At 36.6% G+C, this 20,687-nt stretch overlaps 1 protein-coding gene across 1 annotated transcript; it reads right to left on the reverse strand.

Moving 5' to 3' along the window:
- Positions 1 to 1,079: 1,079 nt before the first annotated feature.
- Positions 1,080 to 20,616, reverse strand: LOC138321657 (RUN domain-containing protein 3B-like). The gene is made up of 10 exons (XM_069265490.1): positions 20,430 to 20,616; positions 15,624 to 15,739; positions 13,971 to 14,107; positions 12,931 to 13,016; positions 12,056 to 12,145; positions 11,753 to 11,833; positions 7,163 to 7,328; positions 6,495 to 6,652; positions 5,965 to 6,111; positions 1,080 to 4,934 (listed from the first exon to the last, which is right to left on the reverse strand). The coding sequence occupies exons 1-10, from the start codon at positions 20,513 to 20,515 to the stop codon at positions 4,112 to 4,114; spliced, it is 1,890 nt and encodes a 629-aa protein (XP_069121591.1). The 5' UTR covers positions 20,516 to 20,616; the 3' UTR covers positions 1,080 to 4,111.
- Positions 20,617 to 20,687: the final 71 nt, after the last annotated feature.

The raw sequence follows: 20,687 nt of genomic DNA on the forward strand, positions 1-20,687 counted from the left end.
TCAGATTAAACTGACTAAACTCAGCTTGTTATTGGGGGCTATACTCTGTTTGTTTGATTGACAATGTCTGGTGTTAGGGGTCAGAATAAACCTGACTTAACCCAGCTTGTTTGATTAACAATTTCTGGTGTTAGGGGTCAGAATAAACCTGAATTAACCCAGTTTGTTTGATTGACAATGTCTGGTGTAAGGGGTCATAGAAAACTTTAGCCATACCAAGCTTGTTCAATGTAAACAGAAAAATTGAATAAGAAGTACAAATGATATCCCTGATTTGAAATGTCAACACAAAAACATACTGAATACATTATAGTGGTTCCTGTGTTATCTTGTAATGTACTTCATTAAGAAAAGAAAAAAAATCTTAATAGGAAATATCTTTTTTATTTAATCATGTGTGCGAGATCAGCATAATTGTATTTCATGGATTTGTACGTTGGTGGTGTTTAAAAGGGAAAGGTTGCAGGAGACGGCAGAAGTATGTGTGCTACACAACGTTAATAGGTTGGAAGTATTTACCTTGATTATATAAAATGTTTTAAAATCCTATACTAAGTGTTTGTTATTATGTCCAATATATTCTACAAATTACTCCAGTTTGTTTTTCGTCTTTTCTTTGGAAGTCCAAAATGTATTTATGTGACTACATTCGCAGGCTTTGGTTTACATTGTATTATTGTAATGTCCTGTAATCAACCAGAGTCATTTAAGGACGTGTCAGGTTTGTTGGTGGAGGAAAACTGGAGTGCCTGAAAGTAAACCATCGACCAGCGGTCAGTACCTGGCAACTGACCCACATGAGAATCAAACTCGAAAACCAGAGTTGTAGGGCCTGTGGTAATTCTCGGGACATGCGACAACATATACTACATTTAACTTTTGAGATCGTTGTAAGGAATCTGTTCTGGATAATTGTATAGTTTCATCTCAATCAGCTCTGAGGTGTGAGAAATGAAGCCTGATTAACATAGTTTTTACCAGCCAGTTTTTTAAATTTGAGGAATGAAAATATTCCACAAGCTTTTACCAACTAACACACTTCTGTCAAAAGATTGAGAAATTACAACAAAAGTCCTATCAAGGTATCATCTGAATACTTTATTGGTGGGCTTACAGTAAAACACAGACACATACAATATTATCACAGCCTGGCAAAATTATCTTTTTTAATTAACAAAATTATACTTGAGTGCAGGTACATCACTTTGGTTGTGATGCTGAAAACTTTGAGACTAGACTGAAAATTATATTCATTATTGTAAAAGTACTGAGTATACAAAGGAATGAAAACATGGCTGTTATAATACAATGGTACAACTACAGTGATCATAATGAATTAACATCACATAAATTGATTAAAATGAACTGGAATGGACGTTTTCATTTCACTGAGAGCATCAGACGTGACAGTGGTGGGAATCTCAAGAGTAGCCAGTTGAATCAACAGATCTCAGTTACTGGTACATTTCTTCATCAAATACATTGTAACTCAAAGGTAAGGTATTATCTAATAATAAGTTAAAGCGAAGTTCACTTTATACTAGGTATGCATAATATTTAATAATTTCGGTAGCTTCCCCAACAACAATTAAAAGTGAAGAAATGTGGCTCAATTAATCGACTTGACTACATGTATAAATCAATTGGGTCTGTCAAGTGGACAACTCGGACGGGGATATCTCAACCCCAGTGTAAGATTTTGGCCAGCTAAAAAGCAATGGGGTTGACAAGGCAAAATCTTTCACTCTGATTTAGATATTCCTGTCCAATGTCCGCTTGACAGACCCATGTAAGATTATTTTTATCCCATATTTAGAAGAAAAATGATCAAATTTCAATTGCCTTCCATCATTTTTAATTCGACATTATCACAGGAATGTTAATTTGGTTCAAAATATTGATGATGTAATCAAAAATGGACGAGGGTCTGGCGTATGTATTGATGACTTATGTAATTACCTAGGGTGTGTTGGCTGTCTTACATAGCCCTGTGTAAGACAAAGTTGTATTTTCCCTAGTAATCTTGGAATATGGCTTAGAAGTAATGGCGAATAGAACAACTATAAATAAGTAATGGTATACAGTACACTACAATTCACTACACAGTTTTAATACTTAAATATCCACTTTGAACATTTATGATTTTAGCTCCAAATGAATAGAACATATTTCATCTTATATAAATTATATATTTATGGGACTGAGAAACTTGTACATCAGAGTGACAACTTCATACGAGTATTCTTTCATTACTACTAAATAAATCTCAACTTTCTGTGTATAGTGGTAGTACCGGTAGTTAAAATGAGAGAAGAAAGAGCAAGCTCCCGAAATGTTAAAACATAAACTATGCAAACTATAATCACAGTGACATTTTTAAAACATTAATTATAATTATGAACTGGACATAACTAACATCAGAATCTGAGTAAGAGGCTGAGTACTATGGTCCTGAAGGAAGCCTTCCATATAATTTTAAAATCAAATATTTAAAAAGACCTTATTTATATTGAAAAATGCATAATCAGTTGAAAGAACCTACAAAAAAAAACAACTGTTATATTTACAAATATTTTTTTTTTCAATCTTGATTAATGCCGCCATGAAAGCCAGGGGTCCTTATTTAAATAGTTCATTAAAATTAATGTTAATAGGACTAATTCACATACCACATAATACCCAATAACGTTTGAGCGGGACTAGTATCTCCAGTGGTGATGGAGTGTAACTCCTTGTAATCTTCCTGCTGAAATGACATTGGCGTGGCATATCATCTATTGACGTCATTCCATCACCAATAGAAACAATAGTCACGCACAAACATTGAGTACCATTTACGTATATTAGTTCCATTTGTACCTCATGGCTGGCAAAGATACAGCCAACATAAAAGGACTAGTAGCTGTCCTAATAGAAGGAGACTATCAGAATCTTACCAGGGATTAATCTAGCTCTGATTTACTACCGTTCACAGGTAGTTTCCCCTCAAGCAATAAATTCCCCTCTTGCCTAAAATTCCCCTTAAGATTTAAATTCCCTTTATTGAAGCTAAAAAATGACCTTTTTTGTAACACATTTTCACCTGTGACTTTTTTTTTTTTTTTTTTTACTTTTGTTTGGAAATTTATTCATATTCATCAAACATCTACTGCATATTTGTGATAAATTCAACCTTTTAATTATATTGAGCTTAAAATCTTGCTTTCCTTAATCTTGAAATATAAAACTCGTTGTTTTACAGTACTTTTTCATCAAATTGAATATAATTTTGGACCAAAATAAGAAAAGTCAAATTCCCCAATATTTCTTCAAGCTTATCTTCTATTTTGAAAAAGGGTAGTTTCACCAAAAACCTAGATTGATCCCTGCTTACATTGTTATACATGCTAAAGCTACTGTTCAGTGGACAGGGATACATTTATACAGTGTAAGATTTTGGCTGGTCAGTAGGAGGATTTGCAGTGTACTGAAAGGAACAAGAGGCCCATGGGCCCATGGGCCCATGGGCCCATGGGCTTTAACGGTCATCTGACTATTGGCATAATACGATTTTAGCCTATTTGAACCCTGTGAACTTGAATGAAGGTCAAAGTCAGAACCCTGTGACCTTGAATGAAGGTCATTAATTTGAACAAAATTGGTAGCCCTTCATCCCAGCATGCTACAGGTCAAATATGAGTACCCTGGGCCTTTTGGTTCTTGAGAAGATGTTGTTTGAATGAAAATATTACGCACGGCGGACAGCGCACAGCGACGGACAGTGCATGATGACAATAGGTCATCCTGGCTCTTTGGGTCAGATGACCTAAAAATCTTAATTGATATACTAGGGATGAGATATCTCTGTCCACTAGACATAGGAGGGAGAAATAATTATGGTCAATTTTATCTTCTATAGTGAACGCAAATCTAAAAATCTAAAACATAATAATGCATTGACTTTGCAGGGAACAAAAACTCATAAATGTCTAAAACAAAATATTGTACGTTCACCTTTCACTTCCAAACAGAACATTTGTCTGTGAAAGCTATGGTTGACATGCTATTATCTAGGATATCCATATCCATGACTTATCACAACTACTATGAATATTTACACTACATGGTCCTATTATGATGCTTTCTGATCAGTACAACCGTCCGAGTCAGTCAAACTAACATCTGACAATACCATGATATCATCACTTCCCGAGTTGGAGCCATCTTTATCTTCATCTTCTGGTGGAATCTCTCTTTGGTCTTCAGCTTGTGTGGGTACATTTTCATTGGTGATGTCTTGTGACACTGGATTCTCAGCAGGAACTTCTTCAACATGCTCAGTTGGTGAAATGTCAACACATTGTAAACTGTCACTGGATTGGTTAGTCCTTTCATCCGTTTGTGATCTGTCTTTTGATTGGTCTTCATCTGCATCTGATAAAAAAGCAGATGCATCTTGGGCCTGCTCAGGCACCATAACAAACTCCTCTTCTTTTGAGGTTAAAAACACATCCTTTTGAACATTGCTACCAACATTGTGAATCTCTAAGTTTTCTGCGTCAGTTTTGTCTCCAGAGGTACCGTTAATGCTTTTCTTTATTGGGGTACTTGTTTCTGAACTATATCCGGTTCTTTCAGCCCCTAAGGTATTTATCCGTCTCTCTGGAGTATTAAATTCAGAACTTCCACGTCTCTTCTCTGGTGATGTAACATGGAGGTGGAGGCGTCCCTCTGCCATAGCGGGTTGACTCTGAGAGGTTTCGCCGGCTTGTACACTGGTCTGGGAGCTGAAAGAGCCTGCCATCGCGATCATGCTGTGGGTGTCTTCCTTTTGGGCCTTTGTGTCCACTCCTAGTAGCTGGTTAGGTCCTGCACTTGCCTGTGACCCTGGTATGGCAAGTCGGGCTGCAGAGGCTGGGAGCGCAGACCCAGCATCACTACTGCTGTAGCTTGACCTACAACACATGAACAGGTATTTTCAAGTTCAAGTAGTATTTTTTTTTGTAATTTTCACCATCACAAACTCTCATAAAACATACAATGTGTAAATATGGATGGTTTAGATCTAAGAAAGCACCATTGAATATATTATTGACATAGCGGTAAATCTTGCATGAAATATCACATGTTTTAAAAGAACTGCCACAGTTAATGCCATGTTTCAAAATTTTGTGTTCTATCGGAAAACCGAGTTGCATCACGTGACTGACATTGGTGATACTCAATGGCCATATAGCTCAGAATCTCCCGAGCCGGATCACGTGGTCAATATCAGCGATACCCGTACTGATCGGAATAGATCGAAAGAGTTCGCATACTTCGGAGCTTTAAATACTTCTTCTATGACAAAAATACAATAAGTCACAGACCATATAAGTGATTTTTTAGTAAATGTAATGGTGCACATCAGTTCAAAAATATAAAAGAAAGAAATTTAACCTTTTGACTCCAATGCAAACACAGTTAGTCCTCAAGATCACAAAATGGTGGAAAACATGACAATCTGGTTGGTGGATAATCTGTGACTATCTGATTGGTGGATTAAATGTGACTATCTGATTGGTGGATTATTTATGACTATCTGATTGGTGGATAAAATGTGACAATCTGATTGGTGGATTAACTATGACTATCTGATTGGTGGATTACCTGGACTATCTGATTGATGGATTACCTGTGATTCTCTGATTGGTGGATTATTTGTGACTATCTGATTGGTGGATTGCATGTGACTATCTGATTGGTGGATTACCTGAACTATCTGATTGGTGAATTACTTGTGACTCTCTTATTGGTGAATTGCTTGTGACTCTCTTATTGGTGGATTACCTGTGACTCTCTGATCGGTGGATTACCTGTAACCATCTGATAGGTGGATTACCTGTGCCTCTCTGATCGGTGAATTACCTGTTACCATCTGATAGGTGGATTACCTGTGACTCTCTGATCAGTGGATTACCTGTACCCATCTGATTGGTGGATTACCTGTGACTATCTGAGGTAGATTGTCCTGGAGAAGGTGGGGCGTTCATGATATTCACATCATCCATATCAACATGTCCACTCTGCAGCTTCCTCATCAGACTGGTGTATTTGTGTTGCTGGACTTCACATTGCCGCTTCATTCCAGTACTACCAAAACAGGAACAGTGCACATGTCACAAACAAGAGGTCTACAGGCCTCAATGGCCATAAATCAATTACATTGCTTGTGTTGCAAGATCATTTATGTCATTTATGTAGAGAATCGGTCTGTTTGATGAATAGATATTTTTGGAATAATTTTCATATTCAACTCTTTGATGAACTATGGAAGATGTTCATTGAAAATGTGTTTTAGATCATGGCTATGCTAGCTATTTTTTAATTTGGATATTCCAAAGCTAAATAAGTAAAAACCAACACCCCCTGAAACATTTGTATTTTATAAAAGTATTTGAACAGATCATGTTTTTCTTTTGAGCTGTTTAAAACTTATGTAATTTGGTCTGTGTAACAAGTGTACAGATACGTACAGCTGTTTTTGAAGCTCTATGATGACAAGTTCGAGCTGGTGTCTCTCCTTCTTCCCCTCGACATCAAACTGGTGGACTGTGTTGATGAGTGTCTGGCGCTGATGCTGGAGCTGATACAGCTGCTGTTCTTTGATACGGCCCAACTCCTCCAGGTAACCCTGAAATACACAGTCATATCATTACTCCTTTAGGTGTATATTAAATACACAGGTGCTAACAGCAATTCAAAACGCTGTCTTTTATTTCTCATACTGGATACCCCCTTTCACATCCTTGGGAAATCAGAGTCACAAAATCTGTTTCTCTACTCAAGGATTTAATCTGGTTAATCTGCCCAAATTTAATCAAATTTCATTTAATACTTTATGACTAGTTATCATTTAAAAGACATATAGAGGATTAATAGACAACAGGCCAGGTTTTTACTTAAAAATTTCCTTGTGGTATAAATAGCTAGAAATGTCTGTAAGACACTAATGCCTCTACCACCATAAATCACATTGAGACAGGACTGGACAAGATGGGACGCGACAGATATGTGTAACACAATATGCCCCCCACTCCCATTTCATGGCGGGGCATAAAATAAATTTTTGTTAAAAAAAATATCATCATTTTCGATTGTTGTAAGCTGGTAATATAAGTTTCAGTTGTTTTAGGCAGCAAACCTTTTGTTCATTTGCTGTCTTGTATTTGGCTTCTAAGGCTTTATATTTGTTCTTCCAGGTATCGTCCCCAATAATTGTGACGTCTTCGCTCATAATGCTGCTTGTCATACTAGATATGGTACTCAGTTCCTGTAACTCCTCAGCATCACTATGGAGACTCTCCTGGCTAAACACAAAATAATGACTCACTAAATAAAAGATAAGGCTGAAACTCACTAGGTAAATGGTAAAACAACAAGAGGCCCAGAGGGCCTGTATCGCTCACCTGGTTTGTAATGCCAAGTAATGTTCTGAATATAAGTTCATTGTTTCTTTTCTGAAGGAATTTGAATATTTACCTCTAATTCCCGTATTGGGCCCCACTCTTTCTGCTCCAGGGGGTCAAAGCCAAAATTTATACGAATTCTGTTAACCTCAAGGATGTTTCTGGCCATATTTGGTTACAATCCATGCAGAACTCTAGGACAAGTAGCGATTTTTAGGATTTACCTCTATTTCCCCTATTGGGCCCCGCCCCTCCTGCCCCCAGGGGGGTCAGAGCCAAAATTTATACATATTTTGTTTCCCTTCCCCAGAGGATGTTTGTGGCCAAATTTGGTAACAATCAATGCAGAACTCTAGGACAGGTAGCTATTTATAGGATTTACCTCTATTTCCCCTATTGGGCCCGCCCCTCCTGCCCCAGGGGGGGTCAGGGTCACCATTTACGTAAAGTTTCTGACCAAATTTTGTTAAAATCATTGCAGTACTTTATAACAAGTAGCGATTTAAAGGAAATGTTGACGGACGGATGACGGACGACGGACGCCGCGCCATGGCAATAGCTCACCAGCCTTCGGACCAGGTGAGCTAACAAGAGGCCCAGAGGGCCTGTATCGCTCACCTGGTTTTTTGTTAGTAATTATCACAAGACTCTGACAATTAGAAAAATAAGCAAAATTTACTCCCAAAGTTTAATTTTGAATCACAACCATACAATGATGCTATTGATACCATACAAATATGCTATCCAATACATAGGTTCAGAGACAAAGTAATTTATATGAAATTAGTAGCCTAATTGACCTTTTTGACCTCGCGTCTATTGCCGTTTAAGGCCCCGGGGGTCAGCCCTATCATTCGTACAATTTCAAATCCCAACCCTATAAGGATGCTACCATTGCATTATAAGTGCTGTTCCATTCTTAGTTGCAGAGAAGAAGTCGTTTATATGGAAATAGCTAAATTGACCCCTTTTGGCCCCACCCTTCAGGCCCCCGGGGGGTCAGCCCCATCATTTGCAAAATTTTGAATCCAAACCCTATAAGGATGTAACCATTGCATTATGAGCGCAATCCCATGTTAAGTTGCAGAGAAAAAGTCATTTATATGGAAATTGACCACTTTTGACCCTGCCCCTCAGGCCCCCGGGGGTCAGCCCTATCATTTGCTCAATTTGGAATCCCCAGCCTACAAGAATGCTACCATTGCATTATGGGTGCTATACCATGCTTAGTTGCAGAGAAGTCATTTATATGGAAATAGCCAAATTGATCCCTTTTGACCCCGCCCCTCAGGCCCCCGGGGGGGTCAGCCCTATCATTTGCCCAATTTTGAATCCCCACACTATAAGGATGCTACCATTGCAAAATGGGTGCTATACCATGCTTAGTTGCAGAGAAGAAGTCATTTATATGGAAATAGCCAAATTGACCCCTTTTGACCCCGCCCCTCAGGCCCCCGGGGGGTCAGCCCTATCATTTGCACAATTTTGAATCCCCACCCTATAAGGATGCTACCATTGCATTATGGGTGCTATACCATGCTTAGTTTCAGAGAAGAAGTTGTTTATATGGAAATAGCCAAATTGGCCCCTTTTGACCCTGCCCCTCAGGCCCCCAGGGGGTCAGCCCCATTATTTGCACAATTTTGAATCCCCATCCTATAAGGATGCTACCATTGCATTATGGGTGCTATCCCATGCTTGGTTTCAGAGAAGAAGTCGTTTATATGGAAATAGCCAAATTGACCCCTTTTGACCCCACCCCTCAGGCCCCCCGGGGGGTCAGCCCCATCATTTGTACAATTTTGAATCCCCACCCTATAAGGATGCTACCATTGCATTATGGGTGCTATCCCATGCTTGGTTTCAGAAAAGAAGTCGTTTATATGGAAATAGCCAAATTGACCCCTTTTGGCCCCGCCCCTCAGCCCCCCCGGGGGGGTCAGCCCCATCATTTGTACAATTTTCAGTTAGTAGCCCATAAGGATACTACCAGTCAAATTTTGTTGAAATCCGACCAGCAGTTATGGAGAAGAAGTCGATTATTGACGGACGCCGGACGCTGCGGTATCCCATAAGCTCACCTCGGTCCTTTGGACCAGGTGAGCTAACAAGAGGCCCATGGGCCTTAACGGTCACCTGAGTTAGAATATATAATGAAACAAATTAAAGACATATAAACACTATATGCTGGGCCTTGAAGTTGGTCAGTGATTTATAAATTTGACCTTTTTAGACTATGAAGAGTATTTGCTTCCATCAAACCTGTGAACTTAGAGGTATTTTTGAAATTTTAATCAATTTGACCCTGTTTGGTCCTGCCCCTCTGGTCCCCTAGGGGGTCATCGAGGACGGATATGGATGTTAAAATGCTATATCTTCGGCTAATAATTCTAATCAAGTTTGACTAATTTCCTACGAAAATTGGGCAAATAATGTTCACAAATATGTTTTTCCTATATAAACTAAACTTGACCCCTCCCCAGGGGGTAACGTGAGACCCCAAGATCATATAATTCACAGTTTTTATAAAACACCTGAAGACCTTTCCATCTATAATTATTTGATTCTACTATATCCAGAATTTTAGAAGATTTTTGAAGTTTTAGCCTATTTGACCCTTTTTTAGCCCCCCCCCCCCCTGCCCCCAGGGGGTCGGCCAGAACCGATGTGGATATGATATTAAAATGCTATCTCAGGCTAATAATTCTAACCAAGTTTGACTCATTTCCTATGAAAATTGAGCAAAAAATGCTCATTAATGTGTTTTTCCTATATAAACTATAGTAAACTTGACCCCCTCCCCAAGGGGAAACAGGAGACCCCAGGGTCATATAATTCACAATTTTTGTAAAGGACCTTAAGACCTTTCTATTTATGAAAAGTATTTGTTTCTACCATTTCCAGAATTTCAGAAGAAGATTTTTGAAGTTTTAGCCTATTTGACCCTTTTTTAGCCCCGCCCCTCTGCCCCCAGGAGGTCAGCCTGGACCAATATGGATATGATATTAAAATGCTATCTCAGGCTAATAATTCTAACCAAGTTTGACTCGTTTCCAATGAACATTGAGCAAAAAATGCTCATAAATGTGTTTTCCCTATATAAACTATAGTAAACTTGACCCCCTCCCCAAGGGGAAACAGGTGACCCCAGGGTCATATAATTCACAATTTTTGTAAAGGACCTTAAGACCTTTCTATTTATGAAAAGTATTTGTTTCTACCATTTCCAGAATTTCAGAAGAAGATTTTTGAAGTTTTAGCCTATTTGACCCTTTTTTTAGCCCCGCCCCTCTGCCTCCAGGGGGTCGGCCAGAACCAATGTGGATATGATATTAAAATGCTATCTCAGGCTAATAATTCTAACCAAGTTTGACTCGTTTCCAATGAAAATTGAGCAAAAAATGCTCATAAATGTGTTTTCCCTATATAAACTATAGTAAACTTGACCCCCTCCCCAGGGGGAAACGTGAGACCCCAGGGTCATATAATTCACAATTTTCGTAAAGGACCTTAAGATCTTTCTATTTATGAAAAGTATTTGATTCTACCATATCCAGAATTTCAGAAGAAGATTTTTGAAGTTTTAGCCTATTTGACCCCTTTTGACCCCGCCTCTAAGGCCCCTGGGGGTCAGTTATAGAAAATTTGTTAATAGGATTAAATGGCCATCTCATACTGATAATTCTGACAACATTTGACTCATTACCTATTACAAATGACCAAATAATGCGCAAAAATGTGTTTTCTCTATATAAAGTATAGTAAACTTAACCCCCTCCCCAGGAGGAAACTAGAGACCCCAGGGTCATATAATTCACAATTTTTGTAAAGGACCTTAAGACCTTTCTATCTATGAAGAGTATTTGATTCTACCACATCTGTGAGTAGAGAAGAAGATTTTTGAAATTTTACTCAATTTTACCCCTTTTGGCCCCTCCCACAGCCCCCTGGGGGGTGGGGACCATATAATTCACAATTTTGATTGGCCTTATGCCTTAGAAGGTTTGTGCAAAATTTCATTGAAATTGCTTCAGCAGTTTTGGAGAAGAAGTCGAAAATGTAAATTGTTTACGGACATACGACGGACGACGCACGACACACGACGCACAACGCACGACGCACGACGACGGACAAAAGGCGATTAGAATAGGTCACTTGAGACTTCGTCTCAGGTGACCTAAAAATTAGCCACCAATGACACGATCTATAGGTGGATAACTAGTCACATAATACAAGACATCACAAAGTACTCTCATGATAAAGAGTACATTCTGAATCCATTGGTATACAATGTATCTCCATTTGGAGTCACAAAGAACATTTACCTTTGTTGGAATCTCAGATAAGGTGTGAAGTCAATCTCCAATGGACTGGACAATACCACATTGTTACCCTTCAAACAGAAACTACAAACCAAAATGTATATTAGTTCAAGTCTAAGTATATCAAATTCTTATCTGAAAACATCTTGACAAACCAATCAGACCACTACAAAACTTACATAGGACAAATGTAAGCATCTTATCAATTATTAATCTTTGTAATGAAACTACTTACAAAGAATAGTTTCAGGAATGATTTTGCTTTATATGAAATAATTCTAAGTTTATCGATGGAAAAAAAATTACCTGAAGTCAATAGCGTTGAGTCCTAAAAGAACACCATTCAACATGTTGGCATCATCTGTTAACATCACAGCACCCTCGTGGTAAAACTTCCTGTAAAGAAACCCCAAATAAAATTCCATACCGTTCTGTAAGGTTTACAAATGATGGCAACTAATTTGGAGCCTAATAAATGTACTATGTGATACCAATGTCTCCCATAACAGGGACCATTTGTACAGCAAGGGACCAAGATAATCCTACATTGTATGAAATGAGAATGATCTCTTCAACAGTCTGTGACTCTAAGCACTAGTCTGATGCACATGATTAGTAATCTTACAGCCGGACTAGTGCCAATTGTAATGAACAAGTCTGATTGAACTAGTCGCTCCCCATTCGATCAATATCGTTAAATCCAGGCTGCAATTTGGGTAAAAATTTGTAAACTGATCATGACTGAATTTTAAGTGCTGAAGCAAAACGGCTGTATATTTAATTTGGACTAGTGATTAAATAGCCAGACTAGTAAAATTTTGGGGTTTACTAGTCCAAATGACTAGCAGCGAAAAAAATTGACTGCCTCAAATAGAGATCAAAACATTGAATTGTCAAAACAGAAGATGGCTGACCTGTAAAGCATGTTGTCTTCTGGTCCATTCTAATAAAAAAATGTGTGAAACAAAAAACCAAGGGAAATTTACAATTTGAAAAAAAAAAACCTCTTTAGTACATTATGAGAAATTAGCGGTAACAGGGATAGTTTACTAATGAATCATGGACTAAGGACAACAGGTGAATAACCAACCATCATATTGAAAAATCTTCATATCACTAGTGATAACCTTCTGATCATCTATTGATAAGAATGAACACAGCACAAAAAAAAAGGTACTTACTTTGTGGTATGTGTTTGCTGTAGCGCTGTACTGAGATACTCCGACAGACGTTTCTCCATAAGTACACACCGGATCCATGCTCTACCCTGTACATCAAAAGGAAAAGAGATCAGACATGAGTTATTTCATGAGACTTTGATTATTTCTAGCTAAAAACTGTAAACATACTAATTTTGAGGCAAATGCATAAAAAACACTGAAAATTATGATTAATTAGCGTGAATATATAATTGGCACAATCTCCTGGTTCAATACTGGAAAAAGGTCATAACCTTTTACTAAATTTAGTGCTGTTCATAAATTAGTGCTTTAAAGACAGTGCAATAAGTCTTAAATAAAACCATCGCTAAGATTAGTCTGACATTAGCATTAGTTTTATTTTACTTTGTGTTTATATAAGGAATAAACAAAGATCTATTATCTCCATCTTCCATCCTTATGAGAATATCAATAACAAATCTTAAAATGTATTCAAATTAGATATTACAGGTATTTGGTTTTTTTCCTTAAAGGGACTTAACCTTTCCAAATCAAAAATGAAACATGAAGAATAACATTAAAATATATATATCGATGTCCTAAAATAAGGTTACAACATCATACAAATGTAAGTTTCCCTACGTAATCTATGTTAACGATGATATTCATTTCACTCTTTTGCCATCTGGCACAGTGATAAACCACTAATGCTTGGTAATTAGGATGACAGCGGAAAACATTATACAGTTTGCTTTATGAAAATTAACATTTAATTCATTTTATTTTAATTAAATTGTTAAGAAGGTGATAGTAAGTGTAGTATTATTGTTAAGTTAATAACTTTTAGGACTTATCCATCTCATTTTACATTCTCATTTTAAAAACCAAAAGTCATTTCAGAAAGGTAGTGGGCTTTTAAGTTTGCTGAATATCTAAGCTTGTGAGAACAAGAGGCTAAATTCTCCCATACATTCTTCTATTGAGATAATCCCACAATGTTACAATTTAAGATACCAGAAAGTAATATTGCTACAACACATTCCTGGTGAGCCTTTCCTTACCTTTGCCAGGGGAGATTTGACATTCTCAAGGTTAGCAATACTGTTGATACAGTTATTAGGGACTTTCTTGCATGCAACCTTTATGTAACTCCAGAAATGTCTCTGATCCTCATCCAGTGCAAACCAGGTTTTCTGAGCTGAAAAATAACATTGATCCAGAATTAAAACATCTTCCTTTTTCTTAACATTAAATATTATACTTGTATTATTTGAACTTATAAATTTAATTGACAACTAACGGAAGTGCTGTGGTGACTAAGCAGTTAAAATATCAGAAATTTTGCGGATCACCGGCCTTCAACTCTGTTTTATAGAGGCTGTGTGTGAACAGTCAACATACCTCTGGGCTGTGGTTAGCTGCAATAATGTAGCTCAAAAGACTTTTTGACAGAAAATGGTGTCGTCTTTAGAGCTACAATTGGTGCCTATTACTGCTAATGGAGCAAAGTAATGATTATGCAAACCATTATAAAACTTTTGTTTGCATTCTTATCGTACTTGTTTGATATCGCTTACCTACTAGGCAATAAAACTGAACTACATCAAATATCAAATTCTCATCGAGGCATTATTTTTTTTACATAATACATATGAAGGTCTTTCTGAAGGGAATTTATACGGCAAGTCCACAAATTGTGCATTTGACGTCTTGTGAGTGGTACAGTAGAAATTAAGAATGGTAGTTATGTTTGTTTTGGACAAAAATAATATGTAAATGCATGTATACACATAAAATAATTGGAAACCTTCAAAAAGTATAGAAAACTAAGCCCGAGTGACTTTCGGGACCAATTTGTACCCGGCCGAAAGGTATAGTAGGCCGGGTACGTATATTCATTCTAGGCTGTGGTGTCTGCATCGGAGTGTCAGACATTTCCAATTCGAGTCACAAACATTCAGATTCTAATCTATCAGAATAACCTCCCCTTGTTTCACTCTGTCAGTACCTCTGATTTACTGTTTCTAGCGACTTCTGGAGTTTAATGACTTCTGAAGTGTAAATGAAATAGTGAAAAAAGGGAAGTAACTCTGACAGATCAGAATGATAAGAATCACCAGCTCATATCACTTGCTCTAGGTCTCTGTGACTGACTTATATTATCATTCAGTATTAGAAATTTTAAAATTTTGGATTGCTACTTAGCCCTCTATCTCTGGGTCACTGTTTCTGAGTTGTCAGTATAAGGAATTTTGAATTGCCATGTAGCCATTTCTATCTCTGGGTCTCTGTGTCTGAGTTATTAGTATAAGGTATTTCAGATTGCTAGTGCATTTTTGACATATCAAAAATGTACATAATATAAATGCATCACGTTATATGGACATAAATATCACAAATATCATGAGCGCATATTGATCTTTGGGGGAAAAACATACATAGTAGAAGTGTAGAAAAACCAGGGATCATGTAAATAGATTTGCTCTATGGACATACAGTAAAACATGGTTATATTGAACTTCTGGGGAATCTGGACCATCAAAATCACTTCATTATAAACATACATTATAGTTCACTATTTACAAATTGCAGATATTGTATAGTTACCTTGACAGGGAATTTCCTGTAAGTGTGTCAGTTATAAACACGTTTTATTTAAACATCAAAATTAATATGTCTATGTGAACTTAGTAAAATGACAAATTTATTCATACCTTTCAGTCTATGAGAAAGAAGCTGCTCCAAAACTGCACAGAAATTAATGACCTCTTCACATTCATCATCCACAGTAGTCAGCGAGGCCTTGTCAATCAGACTCTTAACCGTAAACCTGAAGAACAATCATATATATAGATAATGAAATATTCTTACATTGAGCATGAAAAAACTTAACATCAGAAAAACATAGCCGGTAAGATAAAGGAAAATCACCATGATTTGGTCAGCAGCTCTGTATCACTTCTAGGACTGGACTATATACTTTAACTCACGAAGGTATATGCATTGTTTTAACAGGTGTTTGGTTTTATTAGTTTAACATCCTACCATCAACAGCCAAGACAAAATTTAAAGAAAAATAACTTACTGGTAATATATAAATGGAAAGGTATTTAAATTCCAAATTTAAAGTTCTTCTTCCATTTATGTATAAATACTTTTTTTCTTCTGAAGTATTCTATTTGCCTTTTTTTTTTTTTTTTTTAATTATTGTTATTTCATGCTAGTGTTAGAATATCTTGTTTTATACCATTTAAAGATCAGTTTTTATAATATCTATGTTAAATTTGAATGTGTATGCTGGTCGTGCTATATCCAACCCTGGACTATGGGTCAAGGAAGTAATATCAACAGTTATTTTCCATATGACACTGAATCCTTATAGATATATGTCTGTAGGTCTTTGCCCTATATATACATCCTGGGACTATATCATAGTATGACTGAAGGCAGTTTAGGAGACACAGGTAATTTGATTCCTTGATGTACATCAAAGTAATTGTAGTTGACTGTGTTGCTTTGAAGTTAAGTGTCATTCTCTGTTCAAAGGAAGTCTCTGCAGGCCTGTGATTGGTCAGTTTTTTCTCTTGAACTTCCTCCAGTTTTAATGTTAGAGATAGCAACCCCTGGAGAAAGGAGGATAAGCTAATCCAGATTTTGCAGGAGACTATGTAATTATTATTTCCATGTTAAAAACAAGAGGCTCAGAGGGTCTGTATTGCTCACCTGTTTTTTTTTCTTTGAGTAATTCTGTAATTTAGTAATTAGTGATTCAATAATCACAAAGACAAATTGACCCAATGAATTTTGAATCCCAACCATATAATGATGCTATAGATACCATACGAATATGCTATCCAATACATAGTTTCGGAGAGGAAGTAATCATAAGAAAATAGTAGCCCAATTAACCTTTTTGGCCCCGCGTCTAAGGCCCCAGAGGGCAGCCCTATCATTTGTACAATTTTGAATCCCCACCCTACAAGGATGTTACCATTGCATTATGAGTGCTATCCCATGGTTAGTTGCAGAAAAGAAGTCATTTATATGGAAATAGCCAAATTGACCCCTTTTGACCCCGCCCATCATGCCCCCTGAGGGGTCAGGCCCATCATTAGTACAATTTTTAATCCCCACCCTATAAGGATGATACCATTGCATTATGAGTGCTATCCCATGCTTAGTTTCAGAGAAGAAGTTGTTTAAATGGAAATAGCCAAAATGACCCCTTTTGGCCCCGCCTCTGGGGGGTCAGCCCTATCATTTGCACAATGTTCAGTCAGTAACCCATGAGGCTTCTACCAGTCAAAATTTGTCGAATTGTGACCAAGGGTTATGAAGAAGAAGTCGATTGTTGACGGACGGACGTAAGGACAGCAGACGCTACAGTATGGCATAAGCTTCCTTTGGACCAGGTGAGCTAAAAAAGAGACCTGTGAGGACACATTTCCTTAATCCAATAGTTAGTCTTCAGATCAGTTCTGGCAGTGTCTACACAACGATAATATTGTTGTTTTCACTAAGCTTTATTAATTTGTACATATGGATAATCAGATTAATCAAATGGGTTATATGGAAACTAATGGGTATGCATATTTATGTACAAAATGTCTTACACTGAACATTGTGTTGTATTTGTTTTGTACATGTTGTGCTTCTCAACTTGTGTGTTCTTATATCTGATCGATTTTGTAGGGTGGAGGTGATTTCGTGTACGCCGTCCCCGATACCGTACCCGATCCCCGTACCAGGAATGATGTTTATTACAAATTACTCGACAATAAAACAAGCTACGATAATAATTATGGTACGGTTAGGTTTGGAATTCAATTTTACATCATTGTGTCAAATATCAACGCACATTTTTTTTTATTTTTCTTATAATTGCAAATATTAGTTTTTCAATAGGTGATTTCTTGTACGCCGCAATCAACTGTGAAATTTCATTAATTTTTATGCATACTAACTATTTAAAGGCTTTTCATAATATTTGTTGTATTCTCGTAATCAATTGTACACATATGATTCAAATTGCAAAGGAATTTTAAAGATTTCAGTTGATACAAGTGCAAAATCTTGCCTTTATCATGTATCACGGCGATGGCGTACAAGCAGTCTCAAGACCCCCGAACCCGTACCATGGGAGCTAACTCTAGTATACTTATACAGAGGATTCCGCTTATTTGAATAAGTCATTTTGTATGTAGAACTTTACATGTATACAACGACGAGGACGTGGTTTTACTCGGAGTCCATTTTTATTTATATTTTGGGTTAACGTGCTTATTTAAAATTTATAGTTATTTATATAGAAATATAATATATATTTTATTTAAATGTCTTATAATCAAGTATTCACATTTATTGTTAAGGTGCATTAATTATAATGAACCATATCTTTTAAAATGATTTAAATGATAGGGTGAAAATTCCCACGCGTACAATGATTAAAGTTACATTGTAATTAGTTGTTTAATGACGACGATGTGTTCAAGCCTGCTTTAACAGTTATAATGGATTACAAGAAGCAAATTATGATACAGATTGTATGAGACAACATCTAGTTAATTGCATTTCAGAAGGGATTTTCTTAATATTTCCAAAGAAACAAATTAAATCCAGAAAGAAAAAAACAAATTCCAAATTTAGTCTTCGACATCTTCATGGATTGTGAGGCAAATGGTTGTCATCTCTCCAATGTTTTTGACGATATGGTGAAGTGTAATGCATTTCTGACGATTCCAACTTGCATAGCTTTGTTTGGAAATATTTGGAACAATAGTTTTAACTGATTTCCTATCTCCCCATACGCTAATGAAATCTGCATTTCTAGTGAAGCTCGCAAATGACTCTTTTGTTTTACATTACCTACTAAACTATCAAGTAAATAAATATCCCTATCGCCGTTCTCTTATACTGAAAGTACCCAATGATCCTCACCTGTATGATGAATTTGTGCTGCTGGCAATATGTTTGGTTTCATTTTTAAAGCGTAATCCCACCTATTGTTTTTTAACACTGGACCATAATCTGTATCCTGCATTCCGCCTATACTTGGGAATAGTTTTTTTTTAATAAATCTTGAACATACCACATTGTGTTTCCGCACAGTTTTCTATCCATTAAAATATCACCTTTCTCTATAAAACTTATAGTACTTTTACCGTTATCCATCCAGATACGTTTTGTTTTGGTTACTGCTGGTTTAATTGGTGTTGGCCTATTGTCAGAAAGATCTAACATTAACTCGCTAATCTTAACCTTGTGTCTTTTTTGGTAATGATAACCTACTTCTTTTTTATTGCTACTACCTACAGGTTGATCACTGATATCACGTTTAACTTGTATATCAATTTCACTATCTAATTTATCTAAATTATCTACGGGTTCTGTTTCACTTACATCTATTGGCGGGACATCGTTTCCCTCTACAATATGAGACAATCTTTTACGTGACAGGGATAATATAGACCTAGGTTTTGGTGGTTTTTTTGAGTACCTATATCTGATGTAATTATACGAAATTTAAATAAAATAAAGATTTCTAAATAACTTTAAAATTTAAATAAGCACGATATACCAAAAGGTAAATAAAAATGGACATGTAAAGTTCTACATAAAACTGTATGTAAGTATATTAGAGTTAGCTCCCGTGGTACGGGTTCGGGGATCTTGAGACTGCTTGTACGCCATCGCCGTGATACATGATAAAGGCAAGATTTTGCACATGTATCAACTGAAATCTTTAAAATTCCTTTGCAATTTCAATCATATGTGTATAATTGATTACGAGAATACAACAAACATTATGAAAAGCCTTTAAATAGCTAGTATGCATAAAAATTAATGAAATTTCACGGTTGAATGCGGCGTACAAGAAATCACCTCTTGAAAAACTAATATTTGCAATTATGAGAAAAATAATGAAAATTGTGCATTGATATTTGACACAGTGATGTAAAATTGGATTCCAAATCTAACCGTACCACAATCATTACTGTAGCTTGTTTTATTGTCGAGTAATCTGTAATAAACATAATTCCTGGTACGGGGATCGGGTACGGTATCGGGGACGGCGTACACGAAATCATCTCCACCATTTTGTAGTGTGGATAATAAGGATAAAGAAATGACTCCATTTAGCTCTCTAGAGCTACAAAATTATATAATATTCCAGTGTTGTCGTGATCGGTTAAGTACCTGGTATATGGACAACAATGGATTACACAGATAATACAGGTTAAAGGTCAAGTGGATTATATCTTATGTGGGCCATTTCTTACAGTACACAATGAACTTTGTGTGGTGATGTCCAATAAACAGATAAAGAAAAAAATGCAGAATCGCTAATTAAATGAAAGTCTATGCGTTTTGTACGCGACTGTCTTATGCACATTTTTATGTAAACCTTAAACTAAAATGAATATAAAACGTAAACACAGATTTTACATTAGAATTACCATAACATAGATTGTTATTTACAACAATGTATGGATTTCATAATGATAAGATAATCTAGTTACCTGCATATTTGAACCAGATTTCGTCTTTGAACTAACACTTGGCGGTTCTGTTTTTGGTTGCGCAAACTGTCGTTGATGTCCATCATGCGGAGTGGTTGGTTTTCACAGGTTGAACGAACTCACTGCCACTCACTCTTGTCAAACACCTGCGGCCATTATGATGTCATGTGACTTATCCCAGCTGAGAGGTGAATGACCTTCACCTTCTTTATAAAGAGTGCAAATGGGGTCATAAACTAATAATACGGACTGTCTTTT

This window comes from Argopecten irradians, chromosome 4, assembly GCF_041381155.1.
Source record: "Argopecten irradians isolate NY chromosome 4, Ai_NY, whole genome shotgun sequence".
In the NCBI taxonomy this organism is placed as follows: domain Eukaryota; kingdom Metazoa; phylum Mollusca; class Bivalvia; order Pectinida; family Pectinidae; genus Argopecten; species Argopecten irradians.

Coding starts and splice junctions, on each gene's coding strand:
- LOC138321657 (XM_069265490.1), bottom strand. CDS start 20,515: ATGATGGACATCAACGACAGTTTGCGCAACCAAAAACAGAACCGCCAA. Junction 15,740..20,429: donor AATCTGGTTCAAATATGCAG/GTAACTAGATTA, acceptor ATTGTTCTTCAG/GTTTACGGTTAAGAGTCTGA. Junction 7,329..11,752: donor TATCTGAGATTCCAACAAAG/GTAAATGTTCTT, acceptor TTTTGTGTTTAG/CCAGGAGAGTCTCCATAGTG.